Source organism: Pipistrellus kuhlii, unplaced genomic scaffold (genome assembly GCF_014108245.1).
Source record: "Pipistrellus kuhlii isolate mPipKuh1 unplaced genomic scaffold, mPipKuh1.p scaffold_m20_p_25, whole genome shotgun sequence".
Taxonomy (NCBI): domain Eukaryota; kingdom Metazoa; phylum Chordata; class Mammalia; order Chiroptera; family Vespertilionidae; genus Pipistrellus; species Pipistrellus kuhlii.
The window spans coordinates 551758-570480 of NW_023425524.1; the positions used below are offsets into that span (position 1 = coordinate 551758).

Consider the following 18723-nt stretch of genomic DNA (forward strand, 5'->3'; position numbering starts at 1 on the left):
AGACGGTCTGTGTATCAGTCTTCATGTAACATCCTAATGAACTTTCTCCCGAGCTAAGGGGTGAGCTGTGTTTCTAAGGACGGAAAGGAAACAGCACTCTCTCCAGTTGGTTACTGGCTGGAGTGCTTCGTCACACAGCGCTAGCTGGCAGTCTGGACCCTCCCATTCTGCTGACAGGCCTTAGGAGAGTATTCCTGCGTCGGTAATGACGTCTGGGTGCCAAAGCTTGCGTGTCAGAAATGGTGCTGCAGTGCTTACGCGCTCATTAAAATTTCTAACAAAGCAGGCGGGCGCTAGGAGGGGAAAGCCATGCTGACTCTGTTCTCACACCGGGCCCCTGGCGACAGCTGGGTTGACCCACGTCTCCACGAGACACGGGGCCTCTGGGAGCCCCGAGACCAGCAGGCGCCCAGCGGCACCAGCTGCTGGCCGGGACACGTCGCTGGCCGCCATGGCCGGGCCCGGGAGCATGTTCCATCTCTATTAACGAGCACCGCGGCCACTCACCTGGTGCTGCGGGGAGCTCTGGATGAAGTTGACAGGCGGCTCGCTCTGCTTGCTCTTCAGCCTCAGGATGTTGTCGGCGTAGCCCCAGCTCAGGATGGCCGACCACTGGATGTCCGTGCTGTTCATGCTCCGCACGCCTGGGGGGTGGGAGGGAGGGTCAGGCTCTGTGCCTGCAGCCCCGATGCACAGGGCACGGCTGGGGCTCACACAGCACCTGTGCAAGGGCGTCTCACGTGCATGGGGAACGCGTTTATGCTCATCCTCTTCCTTCAGGCTACGCGGTTCCTTCTCAGCTGGGCCCCCGGGGTTTTTATAAAGGGCAGCGATGGCGCTGTCCGTGCCTCGGGGACACCTGGGCACAGGCAGGGGCCTCCTGCCAGCACCCTCCAGCACGTGGCTGAAGGTGTCGGCGCCTGAGGGTGCGAGGACGGCTTTTCAGCCACAGGTGGTTTTAAACCCGGCTCTGATGGCTCCTCGCTTTGCTGTTTGTTTACCTTCAGACTCGATGGTCACTAAGTTTCTATTCTGGGATTCAAGAGCCTCAAAGGGAATATTTTCATCAAGTTATCGATCGATAAAGTGTCTGTCTATGAGCTGAGCTGCTTATTCTTGTGCCTTCAAACTCCCCCCTCATTTCCGATTGCGCTGCATCCACCCCCCGTTTGTTCCATGGAGCGGATGGTTCAGCTCCTGCTTCGGACGAAGTCACCACCGATCGGATCGGTGTGCACCCAGGACTCAGGGAACTGAGAGACGGAACAGCAGCAGCCCGGAGGCCTGGGAACGCTCACACCTCAGGGAGACCGGGACGACGCTCGCTGGCCCTCACCTTGCTCCTTGCTGTAGGTCATCAGGAGGCAGAAGTTGCGGGACAGGCCGCAGATGGCCCGCGTGGGCAGCGCCTGCAGGGAGGCCAGCGCCTCCCCGTGGGGCTGGCTGAAGCAGACCACGGGCACCGGGGCGCTCGGAGAGCCCACGTACTCGCCCCACTTCAGGCCTTTTACCCACGACAGAGGGCTCTGAGCCGGAGGAGAAAAAGCACGGTTTCAAAAGAGGCGGTAAAGACAGAGGTCTCCCAGTCCACGTTGTAAACAAAGTGAGAGAGAGCAACTCAGCTCCCAGCCCCGAGGCCCCCCGTCCTCCCCCTCCTCGCCCTCTGGGATTCCCCTCGGCACCCCCTGGAGACCCCCATCCACGTCTCCGGCGTACGCCGCTTCACAAGGGAGAGCGGAGTGGACGATTAGGACTTATTTTGCTTTTCAGTTTTCTTGCTTTGATTTTCGATTTCAAAGTAAAAATTGCACCGACGTCCCACTCTAAGAGGCAGCTTGTTCTCATCGCGGCGCGGGAAGGCCCGAGCACAGGCGGTCCCTGCTCAGTGTAACTGCCCCCCAACACGGCCTACCGGCTGCGGGGCTTCCCTGGCCGGCTCCCGGGGCTCCCTGAAGGCCAGCTGCACGAGCAGCCCCACGGCCGCGGGCAGCTCGCCCTCGAGGCTGAGCTTCGGCCCCGGCCGGCTCACGTGGGCCGACTGGAAGAGCTGGCGGGGCGTCTGGCCGTACGTCTTGATCATGGTTTCCAGCGCTCGCCTCTGAACCGGATCTTCCACCGCAGACACGTCCATCCCAAAATACGTCTGAAAGGTGAGGGGGGCGGGTCTGTGTGAAGCCAGACGGGCAGGAGCACCGCAGGCCGGGAGCACGTGCTCTGCTCGCCACGCGGGGCCTGCTCCGCTCCTGTTTCCACGGAAACCACTCTCGGACGCTTTTGATCGGGTTCACGATCATTGCTGGCCTGGCTCAGATTAGGAACTGATGTTTCTGAAGGGCTGGGCGGGAATACTGCATGCTGAGTGACGGACGCCGATCGGGTATGCTTATAAAATTGATTTTTACCTTAAGACCAGAGACTTGATGTCTAATGTTAAATTATTGAGAAGGTCGTTTGTCAAAAGGGATATGTGGGGGAGTGCAGAAATGACACTAACAGACAATATTGTTAGGTTTGAGAGGGTTACTTCGGTTCTAACAGTTTAGTGTCCCTGCCAAGTCTGATAACTTGGGCATTTTACGGAAAGCAGCTGAGCTCCACGCACTCGGCTCTGCCTTCCGCTACGTAAGTGCGGGTTCCTCTCCATCGCTTACCGCGGGATGGAACACATTGATGGCGTGGACGGACGCCTTCCCCTTCTGCTTGTACCCGAACACCAGGTCCACCCACTGGCAGATGTTCTGGGACACGTGGTCCGACTCCAGCGCCTGGCGGTGGATGAGGATGAAGAGGCGCGGGTCGCTCCGCGCCCAGGGCGGCAGGTTGACGTGGTTCACCCGCTCGCCGTTCTGACGCACGCCGAAATCGAAACCTGCAAACGAGACTCATCTCAGCGGAGCAGGAAATTCGTGCACGGGAAGGGTCCCTAGGCCTGGCTGGTGATCGGGGCCAAACGGGACCTTCCGGCTGCCGGCTGGGGCCTTCCTTTGTTCCGTGCCACCACCTGGTGGTCAGCGCACGTCATAGCAAGTGAACTCTGGGTCTCCTGGTCGAACTCCCTAGGGGACACTTTGTATATTAACTTTTATATATATATATATATATATATATATATTTCTGTTTAGAGTTTTTTACTTATTCACTATCATTCCTCATAAAATTTACTGAGATTCTGGCTAATTCACATTGTGTTCTCAATAAATGTGTGATTCATTTTTTAAAATTACCTTGTAATCTGAAAAAAAAAATAATAATTTCTGTAACAAAATTAAAATACATGTTTACAAAAAAATTTCAAGAGTTCAAAGTCACAGTTTTCCAGATATATGTGGTCCTATAAAACACTTAAAATCCTCAAGCTGACTTGGGAATCAAATGATGTACTTAATAAAGGTATTTCTCTGACTTATGGACTCAAATTTTAGGACTTAAAACAGCTATCTTTATTTCTGGAAAATTATCAAATAAGTACAAATGCTCAAAAACGTAAACTAGAAATGAGCTGTTCTACCTTCTCGGTTGACTAGGAACTCCGGGAGGTAGAAGAACTCCGGGATGAGTTCTTTCACGTCAGTCATGGACTCAAAGGAGGAGAGACGCCAGGTCGTGTGCATGGAGTGGAAGGTTCTGTCTGGGATGTCAAAGCTTTGGTCTGGAAAGAAACAGAAGTAAGAAGTAAGACAGAGGCCGACTCCATTTGGAGCCTGCCATCATTTATCTCACTACTTCAAAAAGATGACTAGTAAAATGAGGTTCATTTGCTTATCCATCATTTCATTTAAGAGTTATTCATTTATTCTTGAAAATAAATTTCTATACATAATTTGAGACCATATTATATTATTTAAAATCTGTGTTGTTTTCATAATATTATATAAAACTAGATGAATTTCTAGCATTTGTTTAATTGATGACTATCTACCCAAGGAGAATGGAAGTTCCATTAGAGCAAGGGCCTGGGGTATGACCAATACCTAGCACATACTCGGTACTCAGTAACAGTTTGTTTATGGAACTAGTGAATAATAAGTAAAATTCAAGTTCAAGTGGATGAATGCCCTTTTCCCCATTGGGAAGCAAAATTACTCCTTTACCTCTAATTGTTAGGACTCCTTTTTCTTCCTACTTTTTAGATGCTCTAACTCCCTCCTCACTAAGTTTTCCTGGTGCAGACTTCTCACTCCAGCGCTGAGCTGCACCCCTGGCTGAGGGCAGCCCTGGAGACTGGGGGGCGGACGCTCCTCAGGGGCCCCACGATCCCTCTAAAACGCCTCCGAACTTGCTGAAAGTGAGCACGTTTCATTTGGAAACGATCACGGACTAGTCTCGGCATCAAGCAAGGCACATTTTACCGGGATGTGCCCGCTTCTCCCGCAGAACTCCTTTCCCGTGGTCTGACTGGCCCGGAGCAGCCCAGGAGGCGGCCCCGTGCCCTCCGGCCGGCCAGGCTCACCTTGGTAGGCCAGGAACATGCGGGTGAAGGGCGGCATGCGGACCAGGAAGTGCAGCACGGTGCCGCTGTTGGAGTAGTGGGAGCCGTAGTGGTAGGGCTGCACAGGTGGCAGCGGGTCGTCCTCGCGGGCCCCTTTGCGGAACTCCTCCTCCAGGTACTGAGGACACAGGGAACCGGACACGATGGCCACCGAGCCCCCCACGTGGCTTCACAGCCCCTCCCTGCCCGCCCTGGGTGTGCTCTCCGCGCCGCCCGCCCTCCTGTTCCGACCTCAGCCACCTGAGTGCCTGGGGTGTCCCCCGGGGTGCCCAGCTGCTGCCTGACCACCTGGAGGCACCTCCCAGGCTGCACCCTCTCCCCTTTCCTCCCCTCCTTCCTCCCTCCCACTCTCTCTAAAAATCAGTGGAGAAAATATTCTCGGACGAGGGTTAACAAAAAAGATAAAATAAAATAAAACCTGCTCATTTCTGTTAATAAAGCAATGCATAATTGGCTGACTACGAACAATAAGAGATTATGGTGCACCCTAAACACAATGATATTGTTCTAGAAATAAGCCCAGGGGATAGTGTCCCTGGAAACGTTTGTGATTTTTATGAGGAATACAGTTATTTATACATTTCAGTATAACAATGGATTACTAGCTTCCAATCTATGCCACTCTAATAAGTGGACTTCTTTTTTTGGGGGGAAAATGTGTTCAGAGCATTGAGACAGACTAATATTTAAAATCATATACTGATTTCCAGCTGCCTGTCAAAGTACAAACACGTGAAAACCAGAAAAGTCAATACTATGCGTTTAAAATTCCTAAACACAACACTTTAAAACAAAGCTCCAGCCGGGACCGGTTTGGCTCAATGGATAGAGCGTCGGCTTGGGGACTGAAGGGTCCCAGGTTCGATTCCGGTCAAGGGCATGTACCTTGGTTGCGGGCAGATCCCCAGTAGGGGGTGTGCAAGAGGCAGCTGATCGATGACTCTCTCTCATCGATGTTTCTAGCTCTCTCTCTCTCTCTCTCTCTCTCTCTCTCTCTCTCCCTTCCTCTCTGTACAAAATCAATAAAATATATATTAAAAAAAAACAACCACCAAAGCTCCGGTTTTCCTTTATCAGAAAGGCGGGAACGCGGAACCCACCTTGTACGTGTCCATGTAGCGGTCTTCCTTTTCCTTGTACTGCACGGCGATGGGCTTGGAGAGGTTTCTAGAAGGAGAGAGGGTGGGACGGGATGGCACCCTGAGGCTGCCGGGACCGAGCTGCCGCGAGGGCTGCACCCTCAGGTGCGTAGGTGGCCCACAGAGCTCTCCTACGACAGGAGCTTTAACGGAACAAGCAGCGTGTGGACGCAGCCGAGAGGGGGCGCTCCGGTTACCTGTAGACGGCCGGGTCCCCGAGGTCCAGGGTCTCGCTGACGTAGTCGGCCAGGACGAAGGGGAACACGGGGTACTGCATGAGGTCGTTGAAGGACCGGCCAGCGTGCTTGTTCAGGTGGGTCAGGTACTCGAAGTTGGTGATCTGGCCCGTGTACCACAGGTTGGTCAGCGCGCTGATGTTGCCGTACTCCAGCAGGTTGGGGAGGTCGTTGGCCAGGATGCTGTGGTACACGTCGTCGCGAACCTGCGCGCAGGGGAAGCAGACAGGCCGGTGGGGACGCTGCTTCTCAGGAGGAAGAGACCAATCAGCCGGGGCTAATGCTGCTGACGGCCCGGCCGCTGAGGACATGGAGCGGGAGCACAAGGCCAGCAGCTCGAGGCCCCCGGGCGCTGTGCAGAGCGAGTAGAGAGGGTGAGGAGGAAGAGAACCCGGGAGGGCCGGAAGGACCTGGAGGGGCAAGCCCACCAGCTCTCTCCCAGAGGCCTTTGGTCCACGAGGGCAGCCACAGCAGCTGAAGGCTGCGGGGGTCCACGGAGGGCTGGTCAGACGTAAAACCTACTACTACAGGCTGGTCATTCATTCATTCATTCATTCATCACAGATACAGTCCCTTTGGAAATGAGGATTTAATAGTGTTAGAGTACAGAAACCTAGGGTTTACTTTAATTAGGACTGAGAAATAAGGCGATTTTTATTTGATTTCAGAAACAGTGAGTAAAGGTTTAGATCAGTTAAACCTGAGCGCTCTGAGTGGTGCCCGGTGCCATGAACTGGCAGCATGTCGGCCGCAGGGTAGCCCACCCACCTCGGCGCTGTCCAGCACACCCACCTCGGTGCTGTCCAGCCCACCCACCTTGGTGCTGTCCGGCCCACCCACCTCGGTGCTGTCCGGCCCACCCACCTCGGTGCTGTCCGGCCCACCCACCTTGGTGCTGTCCAGGGCCAGCAGCAGGGTCCGGCCGTTGGTCAGGAAGACCTCCAGGGCGTTGTCCCGCAGCTGCCACCAGCGCTTGTGGACTTCTTTGATTTCCTCGTACGTCCAGGAGAAGGACGCCGGTTCCAGCTCTCCCTGAGGGCTCTGCGCAAAGGAGAGAGAGGAAAGTGCCCGCTGTGCATGAAATATCAATCATCGTTTTAACTGCAGATTCTTAAAAAATATCAAAATGCAATACGGTAGATGAGATTCTCTGAAAATCCTCTACCACACGCTTCAAAATGCTGAATGAAAATTAGGCTTGTTTTTAGCTAATAGACTTGATTTTTTAGAGCAGTTTTAGGTTAAAGAACATTGAGCATGAGCCAGCAGAATTCGACTATCAAGTTTAAGCTGCTTTTTAGAACTGTCTTTTATAAAATGTATTCATTTGAGATAAATCTACACATATCGTCACAATAAATGAGCTCTGAGAGTTCTGCTTGCTTTTTCGTGATACTGAATTTATACATATCTGAAATGTGTGTGGATTTAATTAGTGCAAACTTAAGCATCTACTCACCGAACTTTCAACTGTATCAGAAGCATTATCTTCCACAAAATACATTCCACATTTACCTGCAACACATTACCGCATGTGAGTTTAGAGATGTATTGCGCCGTTACCTCACATGGTAAAAAGCAGGATCTTTGGAGCCAGTGGCCTGGCTCTATCGCCCAGAAATAGTTCTTGACACCGATCCCTAGTTGTGAGCAGCAGCCACAAGATCTCAGCAAGTTGCTCAGCCTCCCAGTGTCTTTGTTACCTTATGGAAATAAGGGGTGGGGAGGACTCTATTCACAGGGTTACCATGGGAATTTGATCAGATATAAAATAAAAGGAATGGTTAAATATGAAAATGTGCGCTCATGAAGAAAGTCAGCTTTAGAAACATTAAAATGCTGCCATTTCTTCACAACCATGAGCGTGCATTATACATGATGTCAAGGCAAGATAACCCATGGGATGTTAAGAGAGAATTTAATGCCTTTAAGGGCAGTGGCCAAAACAATGTGTTCACTGGTCACGAAAGAAACAAAGCAGTGAGTCGGGGTAAAACTCTCCAAAACCTGACTTACCCAATAACAATTCGCCGGCGGTCTCCCTAGATGGGGCGACGCTGATGCACCGTCGATTCACTCTGTCAGAACACATTTAAAGTCACGATGAGTGAATGTTTTGAGCAGTTTTAGAAAGTGTAAGATTTATTTTATCTTGTGAAAGATTTCAGCAAAGCAGACAAGTTTCAAGTACAAGAAGTCTTGTCAAAACCCTCGTAAAAATAGTATCTCATTCTTTAACATCCTAGTAGAGGAGGAAAATGACGGAAACTTTTAGTAAAGGCTAACAACCCCTGTATCCTGCAGGCAGAATACAGGATTCAGTTATGAAGAGAGACTTGAATATGTTATATTGTCCAGTAAATAAGCAAATATTCATTGATCGAAGATACTTCAATCACGTAAGAAAAGTCTAGGAAAAACAGGATTTAGAGTCACAAAACTTCCTCTATTCTTTAGGCAAGCCACTTACATTCTTTGAGTCTCAGTTTTCCATCTATAAAATGGGCACGCCAATAACTGACCCATCACTACTGGGCAAGGCTAAGCTACGTTGGCGTCGCCGCCTTCCTCATGGGAACAGCAGGTAAGGAAACGGACATGGAGAGGTGAGGAACTGGCCACGATCAGAAAGCTAGAGGGCACATTCGCAGGCTCAGATCCTGAACCTGTCATCACCGCCCTGATCGCCCGTGGATGGCGCTATTTCACAGGCTGTCAGGACAGGTGAGTACGGAAGCGTCCGTGTGCAAATAAGACCAGAGCAGTAGGACACAAGTCCCAGGGCCCCTCCCATCAAACTGCCTTTCCCTTTCGGACTCTGGCATCCAACCTGGTCCTCGCGTGAGCCCTGTCTGGGCCTCTCTTAAAGCCACACGCTGTCTGTAATGGAGCGGGAAGTCCTCCAGCAGGCTCTGGGACCTTTAACTCCTCCCCCAGAAGCACCAGCGGCTCACGGGTTCCGTTACCTGATAGACTCACTTGCAGCTTTGTCCTTCACGGTGGAGGAGAAAGAAGAGTGCGTCTTGTCTTCGAAGAGGTAGGAGAGGGGCGGTCTGACCGCGCCTGCGAGGAAGAGCGCGCACGTCACCTCTCCCCGGACGGAGACCACAGTTCCCTGGCCACGCGCAGCCGCGCTGGGGGCACCGTTACCTTCCGGCCTCTGCCGGTCCCTCAGGAGGTACTTGTTGGGAATGGTGAGGTAGCATCTTTGCAGGCGCCTCCTCTCTCGATTGGGCCCTTCCGTGGGGTCCAACTGCCAGGAAGTGGGGTAGTAGGTGGGGTCATACCAGACTGCTCTGTTCGTCAAGAGAAAAGAAGGTCTCAAGGGGCAGCCTGAAGTGCGTGTAGCTTTAAAAAGTTATTGTACAAATTCAGCAAGTAAAAAAACTATTCAGGCCCAGACCGGTTTGGCTCAGTGGGTAGAGCGTCGGCCTGCGGACTGAAAGGTCCCGGGTTCGATTCCGGTCAAGGGCATGTACCTTGGTTGCGGGCACATCCCCAGTAGGGAGTGTGCAAGAGGCAGCTAGCTGATGTTTCTCTCTCATCGACGTTTCTAGCTCTCTATCTCTCTCCCTTCCTCTCTGTAAAAAATCAATAAAATATATTTAAAAACAAACAAACAAACAAACAAAAACTATTCAGTTAAAAACCCAGCTGTTAAAAAGAGAAAAAGAGCCGAAACCGGTTTGGCTCAGTGGTAGAGCATCGGTCTGCGGACTGAAAGGTCCCGGGTTCGATTCCGGTCAAGGGCATGTACCTTGGTTGCGGGCACATCCCCAGTAGGGGATGTGCAAGAGGCAGCTGAACGATGTTTCTCTCTCATCGACGTTTCTAGCTCTCTATCTCTCTCCCTTCCTCTCTGTAAAATATCAATAAAATATATTAAAAAAAAAAAAAAAAGAGAGAGAAAAAGAAAAACCCCCAAACTATTTCTATAATTCGGCTCCGGAATACAGATCCATCGCACGAAAGGCTGACGTGAAGGGGAAGTCTCCCGGCTCCCCCGGCGCACCTGTCGTGCGTCAGCTGCTGGCTCAGCTCCTGCCAGTGCCGGCTGGCGCTCAGGTCGACCTTGTACATGCCCCGGATGTGCTGGATCACCTTCTTCCTCTCGATCCCCTGGGACAGGGACACCGCCTGCGTGATGTCCGCAGCGATTTTGGATATCTCCTTGGATTTTAAATCGAGGCGCTGGAAGAGACTGAACAGACAAGACTGCCCGTAAGTTAAGCACATGTGGAACGTGAGATGTGTAGGGAGAGAGCTGTGGTACATTTACACATGGAATATTACTCTGCCAGAACAAGAAAGGAAAATTTTCCCTTTGCGACAGCATAAAATGGACCTGGAGACTATCCTGCTATGTGAAATAAGCCAGTCAGAGAAAGACCACTGTTATATACTATGATTGCACTCATGTGTGGAATTCACTGAACTACCAAGCAAAACACAGACAGATTCAGAGATAGAGAGCAGGCAGACAGCTCTGGTGGGAGACGGGGAGGGTGAAAGGTAGGGGAGGGGTTGAGTAAAATAGAAAAAAAGAGAGAACTCATGGACATGGACAACAGTGCAGTGATGGTGGGAGAGAGGAGTTGAGGGGGAAGAGGGCATAGAGGGGATAAATGGAAAAAATAAAATTAAATAAAAAACACACAGTTCGAAGTCTCTGTGAAATCCAATGGATTCCTAAAAGACGTGACTTTACAACACTTAACAATCCTACCTTTGTTGGTTATTTTTAACTGTTTTCTGCCAGGTGGCTTTGCTCACACCTTCTTCTGTTTCATATTTCTTTTGTTCCTAAAAAGTATTAATGTGAAATGTATCCTTTATCATCTGGCATTGGCACAGAACCCAGGAAACTAACTGTAAGGCCAGGCTAACCCAGGAAAAGCACTGTCCTCAGGAGACAGAACAGGAAAGACGGCAGCGCTTAGATAAGGCGCTCATTCCCTGCAGTGTGGGCAGAGGAGGGAGGGAGAAGAGTCAGCCTGGGCTGCCACGCCTGGCGGGTTTGCACAGGGGCTCCTTCCTTATTTTGTTTTCATTGAAGAACCCACAACTAAGGCCGGTTCCTCCGCTCGCTTGTCAAGGTGAAGGTCTTCCCTTCACTGAACGCTACAGGTAGCGGAGGAGAATGACCAGAGGATACAACAGTCCTTCAGCCGAAACCGGTGCGGCTCAGTGGCTAGAGCACGTGTCAAACACAAGGCCCGCGGGCCAAATCCGTCCCGCCAGGCCTTGCAATGTGGCCCGCACCGCGCTGTCATCACTGCACTCCGCTGCATTTCCATCACAATGACGGTTTATGACTGTTCAGTAAACCATTTGGCCCGCGATTTAGGCTGAATTTTAGATTTTGGCCCCTTCTCTGATTGAGTTCGACACCCCTAGGCTAGAGCGTCGGCCTGCGGACTGAAGGGTCCCAGGTTCGATTCCGGTCAAGGGCATGTGCCTTGGTTGCAGGCACATCCCCAGCGGTGGGTGTGCAAGAGGCAGCTGGTCGATGATTCTCTCTCATCGATGTTTCTAACTCTCTATCCCTGTCTCTTCCTCTATGTAAAAAATCAATAAAATATATATTAAAAAAACAAAAAACAAAACAAACAGTCCTTCGATGAGTCTACTGGCTCTCTCACGGTTAAAAAAAAAAAAAAAAAAGCCACCCACAGAAAGCAAGTATTTCAGATTCATCCCCACGGACATCAATAATGAAAACCAAGCCTTCCACACCCTTTCGTTTCGGCCAGCGGGGTCTCCTGAGAACATGTGCTGCTTCGCCGGCTCACCTCTCTGATGGCCCTGAGCAACTCTGGCTTTGCGGCCACACCGGGCGGGGGGACCCGGTGGCCACACGCCTGCAACGCGCTCATCAGCAGCTCGGCCGTGTCCAGCTCCTCCCACGTCAGCTCATCCGGGTGATTATGGATCAGCTCCGACAGATACAGCACTAACTTGGCTCCATGCTGGGAAACGAAGCAGTACATTTTTTTCAGGCATGAAGAATTTCTGCTTCTTACAGTGAAATTATTTAACAGTAGTTCAATTAATTTATACTGCTAGGTTTATTTGGTTAGATGCGGCTGGAATAAATGAGCTTTAAAAAAAAAAGACATTTTGGGGACAACTGGAAAAATGTGATTCTGTATTGGATGTATGACATAAGATGAGAGAGAATCATGGATCGGCTGCCTCCGGCACGCCCCCTACTGGGGATCAAGCCCACCACCTGGGCTTGTGCCCTGACCCATGACCTCCTGGTTCATAGGTTAATGTTCAACCACTGAGCCATGCTGGCCAGGCTAGGCCAATCTTTGATGAGCAGACCCTGTGACTGACATGAGAGCTGCTACTCGGGGCCATGGCAATTGCCCTTCACAGCGTGAGCCCACACCAAGCTCTGACGCATGAATTTTTGGGTGGCCCTTCCATCCTTTAGAAGTTATACCGCATTGTTACCTGTTCGCTGTGTGCTATTGAGACATTAAATGTGCCAACAAGTTAAAGATGCAGAATTTTACTGTGAGAATGTGCATTAGTACAAATACCGCTCACACTTTAAACTGTGAATGGTATTAAATGCCAACAAATGGGTTTGGAAACTCTTGCATTCTGGGTGGCATGTACATTAACATGCTCATCGCATCCTGCCACTTCCTAGAAGCATGAGAGGAACATGTGCAGGACCGGAATAGCAGAGCTCAGCCTAGGCGACATTTTAAATGAATCGGGAGACAGCTGCCACCCGGCCCAGAGCGGAAGCGGAGCAGATGCTCTCTGAGTAAAAGGCCTGGAGAGTTGGCAACTAAAGAGGAATGCAAATGACGGGAGTATTTTCACATTTGAGTCTTAGAGGCAAGGTTCTTAATTAACTGAAAATATTTCCATTTGGTATTCTCAAATCATCTTGAGAAACTATCAGAAATGTTTTTATTCGCCTTGAATAGCCATTGAAGTTGTTTCTAATAACTCATTTTAACATCCTCTGATCAATCATTTAATGATTCTAATAACTTGTAGGAACTTGTATACGGACCTTTACTTAAGCACTGAAAAGAATGGGGAACAAACAGATCCAGGCAAGACTGGTGGAGAGCATCTGAAGAAAGACCTCAGGTGGCACTTGGTAAGAAAACTACATATATATATTTGTGTGTGTGTGTGTATATATATATATATATATATATATATATATATATATATATATATAGAAGGCTAATATGCAAAGTGTCCCCTCGGGAGTTTGACTGGGAGACCAAGCGTTCGTTCACTTGCACTGACCACCAGAGGATAGTGTGGAATGAAGGCAGGCCCTGGCCAGCAGCCAGAAGGCCCCCCGATCGGCCCTGATCACCAGCGAGGCCTAGGGACCCTGCCTGTGCACAAATTTCGTGCACCGGGCCTCTAGTACTTATATTTTGCATGAAAATACAGTTTAATTTCAATTCTTGTTTTGTGCAATTTGATGTTTCACCCACAGTTTTTACGTTCATGAAATACAGATTCTTACTTGCAAAGATGGGCTAAGACAGTCTCGTAGTATTTCCTGATGATTTGGCTCATGAACTATTTCAAAAATCTGCTTTCTCTCCTGGGCAGGGTGGGCTGGGGACAGGATGTGGGCGAGCAGCCTCCCCAGCTGCGTGCGGAAGGTCTCCTTACAAGACCACACGATCTTCGCCCACTGCTGCTTGGAACCACTGGGTTTACTGGAGCCCTTTTAAACCAGAACAGAAATGAATTAGGATCAGACTTTTGAAGTCATAACATACTAACCTCCACACGATTCTAACAAAGATCACGTAACCCGTTTTATTCTAGGTTTCTAAAGACAGTCTAAATTAGAAAGACACACACATCCATATAACAGTGTTTAAAAGAGGTGGACGTCCACCTCCGTCCAAATCGCCGAAAGGTGGAAGCAATCCAAATGCTCACTGATGGATGGACGGATAAACAAAAACGTGAGAACCCAGCTGTAAAAAAAAAGAAGGCACTCTGACCTTTTGCAACAGCATGGATGGGCTTGGAGGTTATTACGCTAAGTGAAATAAGCCAGTCAGAGAAAGACAAATACCACATGGCCTCACTTATATGTGAGATCTAATGAACAAAATAAACCAATGAACAAAATAGATCCGAGGCAAGCATGCATGGAGCAGCCTGGCAGCTGTCAGAGGGGAGGGCTGAGAGGGGACTGGATGACAAGATGAAGGGATTAGCTAAAGAACATGTACCGGTGCAGAGCACATAGGCACAGACAACGGTGAGGTGACGGCCAGAGGGAAGGGGGGTGGTACGTGGATGTGGGAAAGGGGGGGAGGGGGGATGTGTAATAGTGTCAACAATGAAAACAAAAAAACCTCTACTCCGTTTGTGGGAATGAACATTCCCCATTTCATTAATTTACTTACTATAGATACTTTGAATCCCTCTATGAGATATGTCAGTATTTCCTTCTGAAATGGATTGAAAACGGAAATCTGTTCATGATGACTATTTTCTTCAGAAATTTCAGTCTGGGAAGCTGAGGTCTTGCTCTGAGTGGCATTTTCTGGAGTACTCAAAATGGCAGCAACGTCTGGATTAAACTCTGAATTTAAAAAATAAATAAAAAGGCAGTTAAATCACTGGTACCTAGCCATTACAAATGTAATGATGCTGATTCAGTTGTCCTAATACAGACGTGTAAGTGAATTACCTGAACACACAGAGAAAGTGATCTCACGTAAGACAGTGTCGAAGTTTAAATGCATATAAACCATGCAATTCTAAATTACAGATTTATTTTACTAATGAAGAGGAACTACACTATGATGTCATTAAAGCCACGAGGTTCTTGTATGAATCACATGTCAAGATCACGTGATGCTTACAATGGACGTGCAGAGCGGTTTCTCTCATTCAATGTGGGGCCAGGAAGAAAAGTGGTTCAGTTTTAGAGTTTAGCCTGAGGGCCAGGCGCCCCAAATATAAATTAAAAATTTAAAAAAAAAAAAATCTTGGGTAGCCCTAGCTGGTTTGCCTCAGTGGATAGTGCTGGCCTGTGGACTGAAGGGTCTGGGGTTCGATTCCTGGTCTAGGCTCATGCCCATGTTGTGGGCTTGTTCCCTAGTGTGGGGCGTGCAGGAGGCAGCCAATCAATGATTCTCCCTCATCACTGATGTTTCTCTCTCTCTCTCTCCCTCTCCCGTCCTCTCTGAAACCAATAAAAATATATGTATTTTTTTTTAAAAATCTTGAATGTATGGTTTTCCTAGTACTGATTAACAATTACTGTGTATTTTTTTCCTGCCTTCTTGAGATTATTTGCTAATTTTTTTAAGAATCTCATTTTGACTTATCTATAGCGCTTCTGAGTGCATTTCTTGGCACAGCTTTTCAGTGGCTGCTCTCGGTTATTATATCACACGTGTAACAGAACAACGTTCACCTTGGTAAATAATTCTGTTAACCGCCAGCACGGTGAGTCTCTGCAGCCTCTGCACCAGCTCGGCCTCGCTCGCCTGCCAGGGGCTCTCCTGGCTCATCCTCCGCTGAATCATCATGTGAAGCTCATCGCTCGCCACCGAGCGCATGCGCATCAGGAAGGGGTCCGTGTGAGCAAGGGGACATTTCCGAGGACCTGCAAATACATCCATTAAAACAGCAGGTGCCAGAGTTAGCAAGAGCCAGGAAACTAGTTTTGCTGCCCCTTTTCGATCATCGGAAAGTGAACAGATCTTATTAACGCGAAGTTAATTTTCACAGGAAAGAGTGATTCTGAGAAAGCAATGCTCCCCCTCTTTGAAGAAGTGCGACAGTACTTCCGACTGCAGAATCCTAACTAAGGACGCGGGACCAGGTGACCTCGCTTAGGAGGATGGCTACTGTTCGGCAAGATTTGAGTTTCCTAAAAAACTCCAGGAATTAGGAGGACACATACAAGTAGCTCAGAATGTTCTGACAAAGTATTTTCAAGTACTGTTGCACTTGCTCATATCCTAAGACAATCAACAGATTTATCAAGCACATGTGTTTTAGTAAGAACATTACTATTTCTGGATGATTGCCACTGCTGAACTTGGTAAAACAGTTCTGAAAGTGTACACAGTGACACAGCAGAAATCAGTCGGAGGGAAGGTGAGGAGATCAGAAAGGTGAGCACCACCCCGGTGATTTGCTGTGAGCCATCTGCCGCACATGTGTTGCTTGGATTCAATCCCAAGAGCATTTCCGGAGCAGTGCTTCCCCAGGGGACGGGAGAGCTGGCATCCAGCAGTGCCACTGCACCTGCTCCGAGAGGGGCCACCCCGGGAGCGGATCCGGAAGAGCCTGGAGGGAAGGAGTCTCGCCTGAACGCACGGGAGGAGGAGAGCATCGGGAGGTGACCGTAGGAACGAAAATGGCGTCTCGGGAGGGGAGGAAGAGCGGCACCCTTCGCCGGAATTGAACCTTTGTTTTAGATTATGAAGACACAGATCAGTTTCCATAAACGACCTCTCTAAATATGACTTACACATACTAAAACACGGTAAGTTTTAATGACTCATCCTGTAAGATATTTAAATATTTTAATAGCATTTTAGATTGTCTACTCTTTCAGATAATCGGTATTTTTAGTTATTACATTTTGTTGGGTAGAGTCACCTTGGAGACAAAAAATGAAGCAAATAAAAACAATGTTGTTTTTTTTTATAATAGCAAAACCAGAAAAGTAAAAAAGCAGTAACACCTTTGTTGCTTGGTAGAAGTTAGGAAAGACTGTTGCAGCAAATCAATATCACAGAGGATGCACTTGTTAAACAAGGAACATTTGTGTGTTCTTTCTATGTGTATGTCCATGGAAAGATGTCTGCACCACAGGGCCTTGTTTGCTGGGTGGTGGGATGAGTGGAAGCACATGCCTGGCAGTCAGACTGACACGGGATGACATGGCAGCGGTGCCCGCAGTGAGACTGGCGCAGGCTGACCTGGCAGTGGGACAGCAGCTTCCTTCTCTTCTCCGGCCTCAGCTCCCCTCTTTACCCCCCACCACCACCCCCGCCTCTGCCTGGGACACATGACTTCTGATCCCTCCATTCCTGTCGCCTTTGTGTCCTTTAAGACCTCAAATCTCACCTCCACAGACACTTCCCTGACTCCTGATGTTAGCTGCCACCCTGTTACAGACTCACTACACTTGTTTACTCGCTCATCATCTCTGCCAGGGCAGATGCTGTGTCTGCCTTTAAGTCAGTGCACCTTCTACTGAACGCAGTGCTTAGCACGTGGCAGGTGCTCGGAGTAACTGCATGGGAACAGCTCAGCGCAGAAAGCAGCGAGCAGCTTCTTCTGGAGGAACACTTCCCTCATAGTTACAGCTTAAGTTCCTAAACTGACAGCATTTAAAAACGTGAATAGCGTCGGAACGCAGGAGAGCCCAGCAGCCTGCAATTTAACACTCACCAGCAATGCTCTTGCGCTTCGGGAAGACTGTGTGATGGGGAGGAGGAGCCGGGGAGGACTCGGGGAGGCTGTTGGCATCGTGGTTGGCGGTGGTCCTTATGAACTCCAGGGCGGCCTGCAGGACGCGGAACTGCAGCGCGACGGCCATGCCTGGAAACACAGGCAGCACAGTGTCTGCAAGCTACGTGGCTGTCAACTCTGCTTTCTGTATTTACACGGCATTGAAACTGTCAATAGTGCTTTATCAGAACTAAGCATTTCGATCAGCCCTAACTGGCTTAGCTCAGTGGGTAGAGCATCGGCCTGCAGACTGAAGGGTCCCAGGTTCGATTCTGGTCAAGGGCACATGTCCAGGTTGTGGGCTCAATCCCCAGTGGGGGGCAGCGAATGAGTGATTCTTTCTCAACATGGATGTTTTTCTCTCTCTCCCTTCCTCTCTGAAATCAATAAAAATATATTTTCAAAAATTTTAAATCAACATGGGTTCTTGATGGTAGTAAACATTTTTAAATTGTCTTTCAAAGCAATTTTAAGGCAAATTTCCAAATGGTCGCTATAAAATACTATCCCACACATTTATTTTATTTTATGTAATTGTTTTAAAGACCAAACTTTTTAATAGATAAGGTAAACGTTTAACCAGAAATTCTCACATTTTTGTTTCATACTCTCTTTAAGATTTGCCTTTAAAGCAAACTAAAAGGGCATTATTATTCAATATAAGCCTTTTGAGTCTACTTGGTAAGAAAAATCAGTGGCTTCTTTTAATATGCTGCCAGCCACTAATTACATAGAGGCACCACTCTTTATTTTTATCACTTAAAAAGGCTTCTTTTTAGAGCTGATCCATATCATCACAAAATTAAACTTTCAGTAAAACAGTTTCCAAGAAGAAAGCGATTCAGTTCAAATAAGCTTTTTTGCTACTATACAACGCCCCCCGAACTTCATAAAGAGGAACCTTACTCTGTGTCCTCTTGTTCTTGCTGTTTTGAAGATACCCAAGCAGCACAATGAGGTCTTCGATCACTTTGAAATACTGGGGGCCCGCGGAGCTGCAAGCGTGAATTGTGACGGAGACGAGAAGTTGCTGTATATCGCAAGCAAGCAACTTGTATTCGTTCAAAGGAATGCTAGAGAAACAGAGAGAGGATTTAAGACAGAGAGAACGGTTAGTTCTGGTCCGCCAGCGTGCGTTCACTCACCACTGACCCACACTCACCCTGGGGCGGGCGACACGACCTGCAGGCTGAAAACTGACACGTGAGGACACATGCTGACTTTTGTCAAAAAGCTGACTGTCTTGCAAAGAACCAGGCAATTAAAGAGATAAACGTGGAAAGTATAAAAAACACAGGCTAAGCCCTGACTGGTTTGTCTCAGTGGACAGAGCATCGGCCTGGGGACTGAAGGGTTCTGGGTTCGATTC

General features: G+C 48.9%; 1 protein-coding gene across 11 annotated transcripts in view; it reads right to left on the reverse strand.

The window, feature by feature from the left end:
* The window catches only part of LYST (lysosomal trafficking regulator), a 58899-nt gene that overhangs the window by 3051 nt on the left and 37125 nt on the right, over positions 1 to 18723 (reverse strand). For 3 of the 11 annotated variants that reach the window (XR_006742605.1, XM_036453551.2, XM_036453550.2), the window contains exons 26-47: positions 18261 to 18427; positions 17295 to 17444; positions 16140 to 16301; positions 15301 to 15492; positions 14282 to 14460; positions 13378 to 13584; positions 11657 to 11833; positions 10591 to 10667; positions 9877 to 10065; positions 9015 to 9160; positions 8831 to 8927; positions 7881 to 7942; positions 7324 to 7379; positions 6753 to 6905; positions 5826 to 6070; positions 5590 to 5656; positions 4451 to 4607; positions 3509 to 3649; positions 2652 to 2869; positions 1913 to 2143; positions 1337 to 1526; positions 508 to 644 (exon numbers count right to left, since the gene is read on the reverse strand). Coding sequence is in view for 10 of the 11 variants with exons in the window: in XM_036453551.2 (XP_036309444.1) it covers positions 508 to 644; positions 1337 to 1526; positions 1913 to 2143; positions 2652 to 2869; positions 3509 to 3649; positions 4451 to 4607; positions 5590 to 5656; positions 5826 to 6070; positions 6753 to 6905; positions 7324 to 7379; positions 7881 to 7942; positions 8831 to 8927; positions 9015 to 9160; positions 9877 to 10065; positions 10591 to 10667; positions 11657 to 11833; positions 13378 to 13584; positions 14282 to 14460; positions 15301 to 15492; positions 16140 to 16301; positions 17295 to 17444; positions 18261 to 18427 (3400 nt within the window). In the remaining variant the exon portion in view is untranslated. The other 8 variants (XM_045587053.1, XM_045587054.1, XM_036453555.2 and 5 more) reach the window with 8 other exon arrangements.